The sequence below is a fragment of the Acipenser ruthenus genome, chromosome 11, assembly GCF_902713425.1.
Source record: "Acipenser ruthenus chromosome 11, fAciRut3.2 maternal haplotype, whole genome shotgun sequence".
Lineage (NCBI taxonomy): Eukaryota > Metazoa > Chordata > Actinopteri > Acipenseriformes > Acipenseridae > Acipenser > Acipenser ruthenus.
In genome coordinates this window covers 30,240,035-30,258,088 of record NC_081199.1, presented here as the reverse complement: position 1 = coordinate 30,258,088, position 18,054 = coordinate 30,240,035, and the positions used below count along the sequence as shown (strand labels likewise).

Sequence of the window (18,054 nt, the reverse complement as noted above, 5' to 3'; positions counted from 1 at the left end):
TTTTAAGAAATGGAGATGAAAAAACATTTAGGAATGGCCAGTGTCAACATTTTATTCCCACCACATACTGTGCCGCAGACAAAGATAAAAACAACTGCAACAGCAAAATCAAAATTAGCTTGTTGAGTCAGAAAGAGAGTCGTCAGTCAACTCTTTTGCCTATCTATGTAGAATTACAGTAGGTATACAAATGAAACACACACAAGATGTCATATTCAAGATAAAGCAGACAAATAATGAATGAGTTTAAAAAACATTACAGAATACTGTGTTTGTGTTATCGTGTAAATGTATTCTGGATGAGGGGTGTGATTTATGTTAGGACACAACATATTACAATGCAGGTGTAATGCACTTTGTTTTAGTTAGAACATGAGCTTCTGCATTCTGAACCATCTGCAATCTGCACTAATGTCTATTTGGAAGACCAGCAAATAAAGCACTAAAGTAATTGATTTTTTAGGCCACAAAAGAGTAAACTAAGCTGTCTGCATCAAAATGAAATCGCTGGATATCCAATAAACACTGGAAAAACACTGGAAATGGTTACTCAGTTCGTTGACTTTACCCCTTTCCCAGCCAAAAAAGAAATAACCTACAAAAAAAAAAAATCCAGTTCAGTCAGGCAATGTCCGGCCTTCCTGACTTGTATCTCGCATTGATTCGTTCTGAATACTTTAAACCCACCCCAACTACTAAGTGACAGCACATTCCTACATTTCTATTGGAGGATTGTAACACGCTTGCAAGATTTAAAACAAAGATGTTCTTGCTCGCAAGATTTAAGGCTATATTACAGTACAACGATAGAGAGTATTTACACGCTTGTGGAATTTAAAACAGAATTACAAATTGTGGCAAAATGTAAAAAAAAAGCCTAAACACACAAAAACTCAAAATTTATTTCAAATATCAATACAAATATTTAAAAACATTAGTTTTTTGTTGTTCACAGATCTTTGCTTTGGTAACCTGTGGGGAAACATGTCAGTGAATAAAAACACGGACTTGAGAAAATAGTTGTGCAGCTGTGATAAAAACAGGTTCTCCAAACTAGCCTGCAAGCTTTTTCCAAAAAAACAAAAAAAAACAAAAAAAAAAACAAAGAGAACTCTTCCCAGTAAACTGCTTCTGGCTGTACTCTGCTTCTATCTCCCATGGCTGTTTTCTTTAAGCTATTGCTGTTTAAAAGATCAAACAAATCACATAAAAGAAAAACATTCCTCTCTTTTTTTTTTTTTTTTTTTTTTTTTTTTTTTTTTTTTAAAAGCCAGAAGCAATACTGGAGAGTGCATTGCGTCTCCTTTTTCAAGCAGCACTGGTTCAAATCTGCCAGAAAATTGCCTGTCAGGCTTGTCCTAAGCTTTCTGGGTATCATGAGCTCAATTATGTTTTAAGAAGTAAAGACCTTGGGTCATACTCAATTGATCTAAAAGGCAGCCAACTTTAATACAATCACTGTTTAAATAAAGTGCCCACAATTATGATAATAAAACATCTGACATTACACAGTCTCTTCATTATTATTATTTTTTTTTTTGTTATGTTTGGTAACCAGAACACCACCATTGGGTAAATCTGTACGTCATGTATAACACTGTCCACAACTGTCACAAAAATGCCTTGGAAAAATAATACTGTTTTAGAAATTGCAACACACTTCAATTAATGTTGCCCATAAATCAGTGAATTTTACTTTAAAGTCTTTTTTTTTTTATTTCTTTCTTGCCTTATTTTGTGAAAGTCTTATTTTAATTTACCGCATGGAATGTCCAGAGAGATGTCAGAGGTGAAAGGTAACTAAAACCCAGAGATTCAGTATCAAATACTGGTTTTAGAAAAGCACTTAGAAGCCTTGACATGTGACAGTCATTGACAAGTAGTATTGTTAAAATACAAGGCAACATGATCCACGTAGGCCTTTTCAAGAATTAGTGTCTACAAAGTTACAACGGGACTTACCTGCAATCTGAACCAGTCAAGCCTCATGCCTCTGAAATCAAACACCTCCCCATCTTCAACTGAGAAAATAGATATACATTTATATATATATATATATATATATATATATATATATATATATATATATATATATATATATATATATATATATATATATATAAAAAAATTACATTCACTCAGGTTATAAAGCATAACACAATTTCTCATATATACCACGGATAATCTGAATCTGTTTACACAAGAAAAAAAAAAAAGACAATAAAAACTACACTGACCAGAATAGATATTAACCCGCTGTTAAACAGAAGTTTTGATCATCTTTGATTCTAATTACAGGACTGTACTGACATCTGCAGCATATAACAAACCTTGTTTTACACCGAGGGAAGTCATTGTGTTCACAAATGAAGACATGATGATTGACTCGTCTTCAGGGCAGACAGACAGATTCTGAAATAATAAAATGTAAATAAAATGTTTTACTTTTTGAAATGGCGTTTGGGGAATGATACAATAATACAATAAATAATATAAATTATATAAATAATAAAGCGTTGCCTATCACCACTTGTCAATATACATTTATATATTGTTTTAAAAAGCTCCAGTTGTGCTAGAGAACTACTTTTTAAGCATTACATCTTGTACCTCTCGCCTCAATCCTTACTCATTTCTCAAAAGTACTAAAGCAGGGTTTCCCAATCCTGGTCCTGGGAACCCACTGTGTCTGCTGGTTTTCATTCCAACTGAGTTCTCAATTATTTAATTAAACCCTTAATTGAACTGACAATGTGCTTAATTAGACCTTTTTACTTGTTTTCAGCTCTTAGACAGTTGCAGATTTCAGGTTAGCTATAACATTTTATAAGTAACTTTACAACTGAAAACAATAAAGGTCTAATTAAGCAAATGATCAGTTTCATTAAGGGTCTATTTAAGTAACTGAGAACTCAGCTGGAATGAAAACCAGTAGACACAGTGGGTCCCCAGGACCAGGATTGGGAAACCCTGTACTAAAGCACTTGCACCCCATCTAGTGGTTTTATATATATACACACACACACACACACACACAGATTTGCAGAAGTATTCACACCCCTGCAAAGTTTTCACATTTCGTTGGTACCTGAGCGTACTCCACGACGCTTTCAAATTAGACTTTACATGTAGAATCTACACAAACTACTCCACATTGATAAAGTTAAAAAAATGCATATACAATATAAATAAGTACGATTTACAGAGAAAAACAGATTAATCTCAGTTGCAAAGTATTCAATCAAGTATTGAAATTGGGATACTCAAATGCTTGGAAATTTTCTTGTATCCTTCTCCAGCTTTATGACAATAAATAATTTTCTACCTAAGGTCTTCAGATAGCTCTTTACTTTTTCCCATATTGACTTGCTGGTAATGACAGCAATCATCCTATGCTTAACCATTTTATACTCTAAGAATGTTCAACAATCTGGAATTTTCTAGACTTTAAGAAGGTTAAAGGTTAGGTTCTGCATTATCAGATTTAAATTTCTATCACCTTGTAGACAATACTATCATAGCATCAAAGGGTATGAATACTTTTGAATTAGCATTTTTGGACTTTTGCAAAAAAATGCTGAAATAAATAATTGTAGACATCTATTTCTTGTAACTTTTTTTCCTCGTCCGCAAAAGCAAAACTTTTGCTACAAAAGATTTTTCTAAAATTCTTTGTTCGAGACATTTCTAGAAATTATAAATTTCCATTGGGGTATGTAAACTTTTGACTACAACTACAATTTACTTTATAACCACAACACATAGGGTTGAATTTAGCATATATCTTACCTGAACAAGTTCATTCAGTACAACAGCATCAAATCCAGATAAGTACTGCACATAATATCTCTGCATTACTGGTCCATATTTCCGCACATGTGCCCTCAGTTCTTCCATGTAAAATATCAATTCAGCAATATGTCTAAGAAAATAAATATGAGAACAAACTAACTGAGCACAATTCCTTTGAGCTAATCAAGATTGATTACCTTTGATTTACAGGATAAGTAAAACATCACAAGACAATGAATCCAAGGAATGATAACAAAATGTACAACATTGTTTTCAAAACAATTTTTTTTTTTGACATTCTGATTTAATTTTTTTTAACAATACCGGTATGTAACAATACGTAATTGAAAGAATAACTGTTGACTGTTCATAATATGGTACAGTGCATACTGTACTTAGCACATTACCTAAGTGGTAAAAATAATTAGATCATTTTGCAGACAGTAGTGTTTCAATACTTATGGTCGCCAATGTATACATACATTTACTCCCACTTACTTGTCTATGAAATCATCTGCACTTTTCTTCTGGATGTTATCAGCATGGCGAAGAAGCCAAATAATTTCATCTCGGGCAAAGGAAAGAGCCATAAATACAAAAAGTGCCTAGAAGAAATTAGGATTATTCTATTATATTTACCATAAATGGAGAATACATTACAAATGACTAATGACATTTATATTTGGATATAACATTTTGCCTGTAGATTTTCTACAGTCCTCTCTAGTTATTTTGAACATTGGAAATTTGGCAACCAACACTATTATTTCCATTTTATCAGATCAACAAAGTGCAACTTTTACACTACAAGCTGTTTTAATATACAAAATGGTAATGACTTCCTGACATGGGAAAGAAATGGACAACTGTACCTTTGGGCCCAATAATCCAGGTTGGTCAGCAAGAACTGTGGCTAGTTCTTTCAGCGCAGACCTTAAAAACTTGCGCCTTTCTCTGTGCATGGATCCACTTAAGGAATAATAATAAAATAATAATAAAAGATCTATAGCAGAGTACAGTCACATATATTACTGCTTCTACACTTGAAAGGCTTGCATATACTGATGACTACAATAACCATCTTTGTTTCTGGGAAAACAATATAATATGGAATTCTTTACTGGTATGTGTTTATACGGCTAATATATATATATATATATATATATATATATATATATATAATTACACACAAACACATAGATATATACATACACATTAGGGCTGTCAAGCGATTAAAAAAATTAATCGCGATTAATCTTGAGATTAAATTTTTTTTATATTGGTTAATCTTGGTTTTAATCGCATATTTAATTGACATAATTACTGCATCCATCTCATTCAAGTTTGTTTTATTATTATTATTAATTATTATTATTGTTATTATTATTATTATTATTATTATTTCAAAGTTCTTCTTACTACCTATGCCTTATATGGTCTTGTACCTTCTTATCTTCAAGATCTGCTGATCCCATATGTCCCTGGTTTAGTTATAATGTCCCTCATCTTTGGAACTTGCTCCCGATTCATATCGGGAATGCTAGCACAACTGAATCTTTTAACTCCTATTTGAAAACGTATTTGTTTGAGTCTGTTTATTTGTAGCTGGATTATACATTATAAATTTATTTTGTAAAGCGCCCTGGAATGCTTGCATGAAGAACGCTATATAAATGACATTTGTAATGTATTGTCGTTGTATTATTATTATAAATTATTATCATCATCATCACCCAAGAAACAACACAGCATAAAAAAAAAAAATGTTGTCCTATTTCTGGAATAATATTGTCGCCCCTTCTTTATAGTTGTATATTTATTTTTACAGAATTATCAGGAAAAACTCATTAGCTGGGAAATTGTTTGAACCAACTGTTAATCACAATTATTTATTACTCACCTTAATGCATTTCAAATTATACTGTATATTTTCTTATAGGTTTACTTTGAAAGGGTATCCTGTACTGATTTTTTTTCTTTATTTTTTTTTTTTTTAAACAGCGATGAAAAACAAGTATTTGCTATTAATAACTTAATTGTCTAAATAACACAAAATAAAGCATTCACTGAGTAACGGATATATTCTCCTTAATTGTAAATACTGATAAATATAGATACATATATATAGATACACACACATATATATATATATATATATATATATATATATATATATATATACACACACATATATATATACTGCGATCCTGAATTTCTAAAAGTGTACTCTGTCGAAACTGACAGGTTTCATTTATTGTTGTGTTGTTGCTAGAAAGTGTATTTTGAGAAGTACAAGCTTGTTTAGTACGCAGGTGGTGCTTCAGATTATACGTAGCCTATGTTTGTGATACTGAAAGTTTCAATTTGACTTTTAGTACTTGCAGTTATATGACTTTCTATGCAACCGCCGACTGCACTCATTGCGTTACATGCGCTCAAGTATATTAAAACGATGACACAGGAAATGACTTACAGTATGCTAAGAGGGTCAAGACAAAGGACTGTGATTAACGTGAGTTAACAAAATGAATCTCCATATATATTTTGATAATCCAGGGCTGGCAATTGGACGTGAAACAAGCAATGTGATTGGTCAAGCAAGTTCCAGCTGTCCGTATATCGATATTGCTTGTTCCACGTTACATTGCCAGCCCTGATTTATAAATACACACACACACATTAGACATTCTTTTTTTTTATCAAAAGCTACCCCAGTTTAGTCAGATTGTTATAAATATGTTATACATAAATATATTTTGGAAATACGTTTTGCTCTGTCTCAGAAAAAGATGACATCATCACAACAACTGTTCAATGCTCAGAATGCCTTAAGTTAAATTGTGACTTTAGAAATCATATATTATGTCCAGTTCTGAGCAAGTTCCAATGTCGTTTTTTTTTCTCTTCTAAATGATCAGTTCTACAGGTCTGTTTGTTAGAAGGCATATACAGACATTTATTCGTTTTGAATGCAACAAGATATACCAATATACTGGAAGGCATACTTACGCATGTGCTAAGGCAGCCTCTTTGCATTCTCTGATGTCAGTAATACGTTTGTTGTAGCTGAAACAAAAAAAAAAAAGAGAATACATCACAACATCAAACTTTCATTTTGCAGACAGTGAATGACATGATGCAAAGGGTCACTTCATGGGAGTTATATAACTAAATGACTTACCCTCTAATGTTCACAAATAAGTCTTCTGCAGATTTGTGAATATGGTAGACTTCATCTCTATAGAGGCAGAGGCAAGAGCTGCTTTGAAGGGCAAGCTTCCACAGACTAAGTGCGGCTGCATCCGTGTTCAGGACTCCATGACACAAAATAAACCCAACTAGGAGAAAAAAAAAAAATAGCTTTATTTGTAAAATATTGCTTAGTATTTCATGATCAAAGTAACATTGGATCTTTTCATGCAAAATATGTCTTGTTTGTTTTTAATCTATTTAAATTCACCACAGGGAGGCAGCACTGTGCCAAAGCACAGAAAACCGCACTATTTCTACCTACTCTTGCATCTGATGAAAATAAAATAGATTGGAGGGTATCAATTCATGAATAACATTTACTGTATGTATAATGTAGACTATTTATATTTGCAGACAGGTACATTCTACAGATATTTAATCTGACTGGACCACCTTGTGAACAATTAGGCTTTTATACACAAATGTATTCTGCTCCAGTTTACTTACTAGTTCAAACAAAGACTAGTATGAAGAACCAGGAATCTTAAAAGAAGATTTTACTTACAAACGATCCACTTCTCCATAGCATCCAGAGAAAGATATTCGCACGGCATCTGGAATGGAACAAAATGATTAGTCTTCGCTATAGAATCTCCATGCTAAAGTGTTAAAACACTCTGGATGGACAGCTTTAGAATGTATGCAATGAACCCCATTTTAATGGACAAACAGCTTCTGGGCCACTAAGGTTCATGAAATATCAGCATTTGTTTGACAATAAATAAGTCCAATAGTTACATACTGAACTAGCAGTGGTTTTGGAAATCAAGAAATGGAACAACTGTTTTATATTATTATATACAGAAACTTTACATTCCTGCTAGCTGAGGAAGACTGATGCCTCCAAACTGGGCAGCAATGTTACATTGAGAGCAAACTATTTAATAAATTAAGACTGAACAAAGCTGGAAACCTCAGCTAGTATATATGGCGAGGAAACATGTCTTACAGTGTCTGATTGAGCAGGGTTAAGCATTGTGCTCGGAGCGCTTATAAGACTGAGTAACTGGGCATTGCGCCACTGATCAGCGGAGAGATTTCGCCGAGGATACACCATCTGAAGTGAAAGCAATGCATCGGACAAGGCCTGCAAAAAAATTTAAAAAGTTGCTTTGACAAAGAAGTATTAAATACAGAGTACTAAAATGTGATTTTACATACTATACATATATTTTATGGATGACACAAATATCTAAATGACACAATGAAAAAAATAGTAAAGATTCAAATTTAAAATGTAATAAATCAAACATATATTTTATATAACCCTTAAATTCCAATTCCAGTTTGACATCACTTCATAACTAACTGTCATGGTTATTTACCTGATTACACATGAACTAGCACATTAATACAAACTTGTACAAAAGTTTAACAAACACATTACATACACAGGGCAGCTGGCTCTCTGAGCTAATATATATATATATATATATATATATATATATATATATATATATATATATATATATATATATATATATATATATATGCGCACATGAAGAGCGCTATATTCAAGCTCTTGCATATGTTCAAATTATTACTAAGCCTTTGCTGCACTGTGTAACATTATTTTGAAGATCTCGCAGATACCAAAAGGTTTTTACCTTGTTATGGGGCACAAATTCTTCCATCATCTTCTTCAAAGGATTTTCATAGTCAACAATCATCTGTCCAAGCCTGGGATACTCTCGGTCACTGGCCATTTGAAACAAAAAATAAATCTTTCTAATCTATCGATTAATCTAGACTTGATTTGGTTTTGATTCTTGTGTTAACACAAATGTATTTTGCAAAACTAAAGTAGTACACGCATGTGTGGAGGGTCTCAATCACATTCATATCTGTCAATTTTGTAAAAAGCAACATTTTCAAATGTTATCTGTAAGGTCATATGGAACCTAGGAGAATTAATAAAGTTTGGAGATGATTATTATACCCACTGGGCAAGGATATAAACAAATATTACCGATGTCAGTTCCATAAAAAAGCATGTCCCAAGGTCTAAATAAATAGCATATAGAACCACAAACACATACTTTATATAAAAAATAAATAAATAAAAAAAGATACATCCTTTCCTGGCATTACAAATAATAAAGCATAACAAAAAGAAAGATGCAGATGTTTTGTATGGTCAGGGGTTTAAACAATGTGGCAGTGAAACCTTTTTTTTTTTTTTTTGCCTTTGCCTTGACTAATCACCGGTTTTAAAATGCATGTAACATTAATAATTAGAACACGGAATAAAGTCTATACCTTGACCCATGTGTCATTTCATGAGCATAATTGTACAGTCCAATGATTGCTTTTCGTTCTTCAATCCGAGACAGCAGCATCATCAGTGTAGTGTAGACTACAATTAAATCTAGGTAGTTCTTGGTAAGATCAAAATTGACTGTCTGTAAGAAACAAGCAGAAGTTGAACAATCTGCAAACGTGTGTTAAGTATTTTATTGTAATTAAACTCAAACAACTTACAATGTCAAAGAAGACTTGGCAAGCATCAATAGTGTTCAACAGTTCCGAAACATGGTCCTTAAAGAAAAGGAAGAACATTTTCAGACAGAATCCTAGACATTAAGTGAGCCTGCATCTTTACAAGAAAACAAGGGAATATAAATTTCCAGAGCTTCAATTACATATTGGTGAATCAATGCATCAAATTAGAACCCAGTTTTAAGTCTCCTGTTGCCGATTTGCATTAAAATCTAGAGTATGTGAGATTGCGCTTCTTTTAGTGCTAGTACGGTAGATTAGCATGTTGCTAGGATACACACTTCAGTGCACCAATGAAGCGCCAGATCGACCGAGAATAAAATCCGCCCAAGTGTCAATCTTGATGTTGCACCAATTAGGAAAGCTACTTGGAGGCAATCGCCAAACCTGTTCCTTTTTTATAATATCCGCCCGTACTGTGGCACCAGAGCAGTCTGATACGCGATGGACTACTGATGATAAATTACTCAAATTAATGCATAAAAAAATATGCGTTTGGTGATATTTGTCACGTGACCGGTCATACATCTAACATATTATTAAACGTTTTAGCACTTCTTTAGAGTTTATACGTTTCAAATTCCCATCCCTAATATATACAGTATATATATACTACCAGTCAAAAGTATTAGAACACCCCCATTTTTCCAGTTTTTATTGAAATTTAAGCAGTTCAAGTCCAGTGAATAACCTGAAATGGTACAAAGGTAAGCAGTAAACTGCCAGAGGTTAAAAAGAAAAGTTTAGGTTACCAAAAACTGAAAAATAATGTACATTTCAGAGTTATACAAAAAGGCCTTTTTCAGGGAACAAGTAATGGGTTAACAACTTACAGCTGTTCTGCAGCAATGGAAGTAAATTAAGCCTTGAAAGTTGATGCTAACAATTCCTAGAGGTGTCCCAACTTTTGTTGATTACTTACAAACCCTCTGTCTGTATAAAAGCAGTGTTGGAACAGACTGTGTTACTACACCCTCTTATGCATTATTTGGACAGTATTGTACTGTAGGAAGTAGTATATTGCTCTCATAATGGCGAGAAAAAGGCAATTAACAAAAGGAAGACAGACAGACCATTATAACCCTTAAAAGTGTAGGTCTTTCCTTTAGAGAAATTGCAAAGAAAGCCAAGGTGTCAGTGAGTACAGTTTCCTACACCATCAAAAGGCACTTGGAAACTGGAGGAAACTCTGACAGGAAGAGGTCTGGCAGACCCAAAGCCACAACAGAATCAGAAGACAAGTTTCTGAGAGTCAACAGCTTGCGTGATAGGTGGCTCACAGGACAACAGCTTCAAGCACAGCTTAACACTGGTCGAAGTAAGCAAGTCTCAGTTTCAACTGTGAAGAGAAGACTTCGAGCTGCAGGTTTGACAGGTCTAGTGGCAGTAAGAAAGCCATTGCTAAGATGGCAAAATAAGAAAAAGAGGCTTGCCTGGGCCATGAAGCACCGCCAGTGGACTACTGAAGACTGGAAGAAGGTCTTATGGACCGATGAATCAAAATTTGAAATCTTCGGTTCATCACGCAAGGTTTTTGTACGCCGTCGAGTAGGCGAAAGGATGGTCCCTCGGTGTGTGACACCAACTGTCAAACATGGAGGAGGAAGCGTGATGGTCTGGGGCTCTTTTGCTGGATCCAGAGTCGGCGACTTGCACAGAGTGAGTGGCACCCTGAACCAAAACTGATACCACAGCGTTTTGCAGCGCCATGCAATACCCTCTGGTATACATCTAGTTGGTCAGGGGTTCATCCTACAGCAAGATAATGACCCAAAATATACCTCCAGGCTATGTCAGAACTACACATTTGTGGGAACTTCTGCAACAGTGTTGGGAAGAACTTTCCGAACAATATTTGATTTCCATTGTAGAAAGAATGCCACAAGTGTGTTCGGCTGTTATATCTGCAAAAGGTGGCTACTTTGATGAGTCAAAAATTTAGATTAAATTTTGTTAAACAAAACGATTCCATGATTTCTTTTTTATCTCCAATTGTTTATTTGTTCTATGCTTTAATTTCAGAGTACATTGAGACATTAAACTGCATAAATTTCAATAAAAACTGGAAAAATGGAGGTGTTCTAAAACTTTTGACCGGTAGTGTATATATACAGGATAGATATATATATATATATATATACAGCTCTGGAAAAAATTAAGAGACCACTGCAAAATTATCAGTTTCTCTAGTTTTACTATTTATAGGTATGTGTTTGGGTAAAATGAACATTTTTGTTTTATTCTATAAACTACTGACAACATTTCTCCCAAATTCCAAATAAAAATATTGTCATTTAGAGCATTTATTTGCAGAAAATGACAACTGACTGTGCTGGCCATTCCATGATTTGAAGCCTACCGTCTTGTTCTTTTCTTCTAAGGTAGTTCTGACATAGCCTGGAGGTATGTTTTGGGTCATTATCTTGCTGTAGGATGAACCCCTGACCAACTAGATGTATACCAGAGGGTATTGCATGGCGCTGCAAAACGCTGTGGTATCAGTTTTGGTTCAGGGTGCCACTCACTCTGTGCAAGTCGCCGACTCTGGATCCAGCAAAAGAGCCCCAGACCATCACGCTTCCTCCTCCATGTTTGACAGTTGGTGTCACACACCGAGGAACCATCCTTTCACCTACTCGACGGCGTACAAAAACCTTGCGTGATGAACCGAAGATTTCAAATTTGGATTAATCGGTCCATAAGACCTTCTTCCAGTCTTCAGTAGTCCACTGGCGGTGCTTCATGGCCCAGGCAAGCCTCTTTGTCTTATTTTGCCATCTTAGCAATGGCTTTCTTACTGCCACTCGACCTGTCAATATATATATACACATACATATACAGTACTGTGCAAAAGTTTTAGGCAGGTGTGAAAAAATGCTGTAAAGTACGAATGCTTTCAAAAATAGACATGTTAATAGTTTAGATTTATCAATTAACAAAATGCAAAGTGAGTGAACAGAAGAAAAATCTACATCAAATCAATATTTGGTGTGACCACCCTTTGCCTTCAAAACAGCATCAATTCTTCTAGGTACACTTGCACACAGTTTTTAAAGGAACTCGGCAGGTAGGTTGGCCCAAACATCTTGGAGAACTAACCACAGTTCTTCTGTGGATTTAGGCAGCCTCAGTTGCTTCTCTCTCTCTTCATGTAATCCCAGACAGACTCGATGATGTTGAGATCAGGGCTCTGTGGGGGCCATACCATCACTTCCAGGACTCCTTGTTCTTCTTTACGCTGAAGATAGTTCTTAATGACTTTCGCTGTAAGTTTGGGGTCGTTGTCATGCTGCAGAATAAATTTGGGGCCAATCAGATGCCTCCCTGATGGTATTGCATGATGGATAAGTATCTGCCTGTACTTCTCAGCATTGAGGAGACCATTAATTCTGACCCAATCCCCAACTTTGCAGAAATACAGCCCCAAACTTGCAAGGAACCTCCACCATGCTTCACTGTTGCCTGCAGACACTCATTCGTGTACCGCTCTCCAGCCCTTCGGCGAACAAACTGCCTTCTGCTACAGCCAAATGTTGACTAAATGTTGACCAAATTTTGACTCATCAGTCCAGAGCACCTGCTGCCATTTTTCTGCACCCCAGTTCCTGTGTTAATTACTAGGAGCAGGATTTTCGTGCATAGTTGAGTCGCTTGGCCTTGTTTCCACGTCGGACGTATGGCTTTTTGGCCGCAAGTCTTCCATGAAGGCCACTTCTGACCAGGCTTCTCCGGACAGTAGATGGGTGTACCAGGGTCCCACTGTTTTCTGCCAATTCTGAGCTGATGGCACTGCTGGACATCTTCTGATTGCGAAGGGAAGTAAGCATGATGTGTCTTTCATCTGCTGCAGTAAGTTTCCTTGGCAGACCACTGCGTCTACGGTCCTCAACGTTGCCCGTTTCTTTGTGCTTCTTCAAAAGAGCTTGGACAGCACATCTGGATACCCCTGTCTGCCTTGAAATTTCTGCCTGGGAGAGACCTTGCTGATGCAGTATAAATACCTTGTGTCTTGTTGCTGTGCTCAGTCTTGCCATGGTGTATGACTTTTGACAGTAAACTGTCTTCAGCAACCTCACCTTGTTAGCTGAGTTTGGCTGTTCCTCACCCAGTTTTATTCCTCCTACACAGCTGTTTCTGTTTCAGTTAATGATTGTGTTTCAACCTACATATTGAATTGATGATCATTAGCACCTGTTTGGTATAATTGTTTAATCATACACCTGACTATATGCCTACAAAATCCCTGACTTTGTGCAAGTGTACCTAGAAGAATTGATGCTGTTTTGAAGGCAAAGGGTGGTCACACCAAATATGGATTTGATTTAGATTTTTCTTCTGTTCACTCACTTTGCATTTAGTTAACTGATAAATATAATCTATTAACATGTCTATTTTTGAAAGCATTCTTACTTTACAGCATTTTTTCACACCTGCCTAAAACTTTTGCACAGTACTGTATATATATAATCTTATTGTATTTAAAACTACTCTAGAAACAGACATGGTAGATTTTAAATATGCAAGTGCATGCTAAAATTGTACTTACCTTAAATTCCATGACATCAACAAAGGTGAAGTAATATAAAGCAAGGTTCTTTAGAATTTCTGACTTTTCTTTTTGTAGTTGTGCAAGCTGTTGCTGTAACATAAATATAGATACAGTAGTAAACAGGTGTGACCAGGATTATACTACAGCAGAAACAAACATATCAAGAGAGTTCATTTTAGCAATAGCCAAAAATTAACTTACAATTAAGTGCAGGTTTAGATTGTTGCAAAGACCATTAAACAAGTCACCAAATAAAAAGTGACCATTTCAGTATCGACTAGATCATTTTAACAAATAAGACACAAAGTATTTTCTCTTGGTATGCCGAGGTTGATGCGAGTAAAGTCTGAAGTAATGTAGACTAGATATTATGTATGTTTTGCTTCAGTAATTATAAGGTTTGAGTCGTGTTAGGCTATTTCACAAAGGCTTACCCCATCATTATTTAAGCACTTGCCAATTAACTATATTAAATGACCCTTAAAAGCACTGCAATTCCTGATGACAGAATATCCCCTTCAGTCACAATTGTTCAGTGAACTCTATGGAGTATTATAAAGTATATCATAAATTGTAAAGCTACCATTTTACAACTACAGTATACATGCAGTGACCGAAGGTGTGGGGGATTTTAAATGTAAAAATGCTTGTTATCTCAGAGATTTTATATGTGGTTGTTCTCAATCTTTGCTGCAAAAGTGGTTGAACAGAATTACCAGTAATGAGATGGGCACTCTTTAATGAATCAAGTTATAAAGATTCAAACTGTTGTACATCCTATATTTCTTGATTAAATATACTTGCCTCATTGTGTAATTGCGAGGAAGTTGTTGAAATATAATAGAAATAACTTTCCCTTTGTTAAAACATCAATACATGCGACAGTATATTAACAGTCTTGCATTAAAAGTGTTGAAGATCTATAGGTTTATTTTTTGCAGAGATGTTTTGGATATATATATATAGATATATATATATATATATATATATATATATATATATTACATACATACATACACACACACACACAATTTTGTATGCATGGTACATTTAAGGCAGTTAATGATTAGAATTTATTTATAATTCACCATTTTTATATAGCTTGATATACATATATTTAGCTGGATGAAATGTAGGGTAAAGTGCACTGCCTTTTTGAATGTTTTAAAACTATAAAGCAAATCTTAAATGTGTTAGCTTCCGCATGCAACTGTGAAAAACGAGCGGCAAAATTTGCACTTATGCAAAAAAGACTGGTAAACTGTGCAATTGAAACAGAAAACCACCTTTTTTCAGAAAAGTCAGACCACTTTATTTTTTTAAAGGTTGGCTGTTTTCATTCTACTTTTACATGTGATGTGTAAATAGTTAAAAAGGAGTTTGGTAAAAATGCTTGTCAGGTTAAATTATTGATTTAGTGAACTGGCCTTGAAAGATCAAATGAACAGTTAAACCACACATGTTTGGGAAAAGTGTAAATGTTAGATTTACCAATGATCAATTGAACTTTCAGAAGCAGAAAAAAACAGTGCTGACATAACATAACCTATTTAACATTAAGGGTTTATATATTCTTATGGAACCAACAGTAGTAATTAGGCAAGATTAGCAAAATAATTATTTTCTAAAAAAAATAGCTGCTGAAGACAGAATGATGCAACCGACTAAAAGACTGTAAATACACCATAATACCTACCACCACCAGAAGGTATTCAATTAAATAGATTTCTTTAGTCTAGAATCTAAGAATTTTAGGTTATGCAATTCAGGGATTTAGTTTTTTTTTTAGTTCTTATTTTTCAAAGTCAATCTCAGAGCATAACAATTATTAGATATTGTATTATATAATATAGCTTTCATGTGACATTTTTCAGAGTTTCACTATTAGTCAGTGGTTAATTACTGGAATAGAAGGAAGGATGATCAGCTGAATGAATTGGTGATCTGAGATGTTAGGCTATGCTTTTAAATCTAGGAATCCAAGAACAAGTTTGATAAATTTAAATATTACATTTTGTTTCAGAAACAGTTTTTACCTCAAATTAGTGTATAGTAAGTATATTCTTTTCATAATGAAGAAATTAATTTCAAATTACAGGTTGTTACCTTTGCAAAGAAAGAAAATGTATATATTGTTCTTGGATCTCCAATGATCAAGTATTGGAAATATGCAATATAAGTAACAAATTAGCTTAAACAAAAAAACAAAAAAAAAATATCCAAAAGTTCAAACTTACCAAAAGAATATCCAGAAAAAGCCAAGTTACGCATGCAAAATAAAATGTAGAACCAAAAACATAAAACAACACAGTAAGAGAAACTTAGACCAAGTTAAAAATGATGCAGCAGTAATGCATTCCAAATAAGCGGTTAAGTCATTAAAACACCTTTAAACAAAACATTTCACATACAAGCAAGCCAAACTGACTTATTGAAAATAGCAGACAATACAGTTTACACCAACAGAAATGCATCAAATGATTTTTTGAAAGATGTTCCTTTAAAACTGGGGTTACATTAGGGACTTTTTTAATGAATTGAAAACAAAAAACACTTGTTTTGGGGGGATACATCTATTTTGATAGAGAAAGAAATAGATTCATTTTTATTTCCTCGTTATCTGTCTGAATTGTGTTCTAAAAACGAAATCAGCTGCCGAGGTCAGGAATGAGGTAATTCAGAGTGGGTGTGTAAAAAGACTACACCCACATTCCAGGCCAAGTCACAGTGCTGTTCAAAACCTCAACATAACACAGCAGAGTTTGTTTAGCTATGGAGGATCATAGTCATAATCTGTGCGTTTTCAATTTCATTACTAAATGTGGGTATTTGTTTATTTTTTGTCACACACTGTACAGTAACTGACAATGTTGTTAAGACTCAAAGTAGTAATTATTAAGAATAACTAATACTAATAATATGGTTGGAATCAATAGTGCCCAGTGGGTCCACATTCTTAATGAAAAGTAGAAAAACATTAAATAAATACATAAAGAATAATAACAGAAATGTAACACAATAAAACTGATGAGGCTAGAGGTATGTACTGTAAATACAGTAGTCAGTACATAAAAACTCAGTTGTGTGTAATTTCTAACAAATACTGACTTCACATTTAACTAATGTTAAACTATAAAACTATTTGATTTATGCCTTTTAGAAAGGCACTGGTATGCCAGATCTATTGGAAATATCATAAATGATACAAGGTTGGGGCAAACACATTACAGGAAAACTTACAGTATACAATTAGCAGTGATTTAATTTTATATGTTGAAGAAACTTACCTGCTTACAAGTAAAAAAAATAGAAATATTTTCACAGCAAGGTACTTACTGCTATGGCACAGTGCTCAATCAAGCCATCCGGTAATTAAAGTTTACTCCACTGTAATATTGTATATTTGTACTACCACAAACAAATGTATGTCAACAGTAAGAAAATAGTAAAAGTTGTACATATTTATTAAACTTTGAATAATTGCTTACAGAAATAATACTGCCAAGCTCATTTATATGCTAATTCATTATATTCACAAGAAACTCAAGAGACTATACACATTGTAATGTACTTAAGCTGAAATGAAATTTGTATAGTACACATTAACCTGGTTACAATTTTATGGTGTAGCTCTTGTAGCATTAAAATCTATGCCTCTCCTCCTAATTAGCATCAGTACCATTTCACTGCACCCTACAATGTACACTGTAAAATAAATTGGCCAGAACAAAATACATATTTTATACTGCTTCTGCACTTAAAATATTGTTTTGTGCTAACTCTAGAGCAACTGTTCAGCTGTCACAGAAATTACAGTAGTGTTCCCTAATGTACATGGCAGTGTTCCTCATAGCCCACTATACACATTAATGAACAAGAAATATTACAATTTCCTTTTTTTTTTTTTACAAAAAACCAAACAAAACAAATATAGTCTTTTGTAGTAGTGCATAGAAGAGAGA

General features: G+C 34.1%; 1 protein-coding gene across 6 annotated transcripts in view; it reads right to left on the bottom strand.

The window, feature by feature from the left end:
- LOC131739470 (nck-associated protein 1) overlaps positions 1-18,054 on the bottom strand; it is a 52,743-nt gene that overhangs the window by 24,993 nt on the left and 9,696 nt on the right. For 4 of the 6 annotated variants that reach the window (XM_059033641.1, XM_059033643.1, XM_059033640.1 and 1 more), the window contains 13 exons: positions 14,090-14,182; positions 9,526-9,582; positions 9,304-9,446; positions 8,652-8,742; positions 7,994-8,131; positions 7,550-7,598; positions 6,974-7,130; positions 6,802-6,858; positions 4,665-4,761; positions 4,291-4,397; positions 3,790-3,922; positions 2,331-2,412; positions 1,963-2,021 (listed from right to left, as the gene is read on the bottom strand). In XM_059033641.1, the coding sequence (XP_058889624.1) occupies positions 1,963-2,021; positions 2,331-2,412; positions 3,790-3,922; positions 4,291-4,397; positions 4,665-4,761; positions 6,802-6,858; positions 6,974-7,130; positions 7,550-7,598; positions 7,994-8,131; positions 8,652-8,742; positions 9,304-9,446; positions 9,526-9,582; positions 14,090-14,182 (1,263 nt within the window). The remainder of the gene's footprint in view (positions 1-1,962; positions 2,022-2,330; positions 2,413-3,789; positions 3,923-4,290; positions 4,398-4,664; positions 4,762-6,801; positions 6,859-6,973; positions 7,131-7,549; positions 7,599-7,993; positions 8,132-8,651; positions 8,743-9,303; positions 9,447-9,525; positions 9,583-14,089; positions 14,183-18,054) is intronic. The other 2 variants (XM_059033642.1, XM_059033645.1) reach the window with 1 other exon arrangement.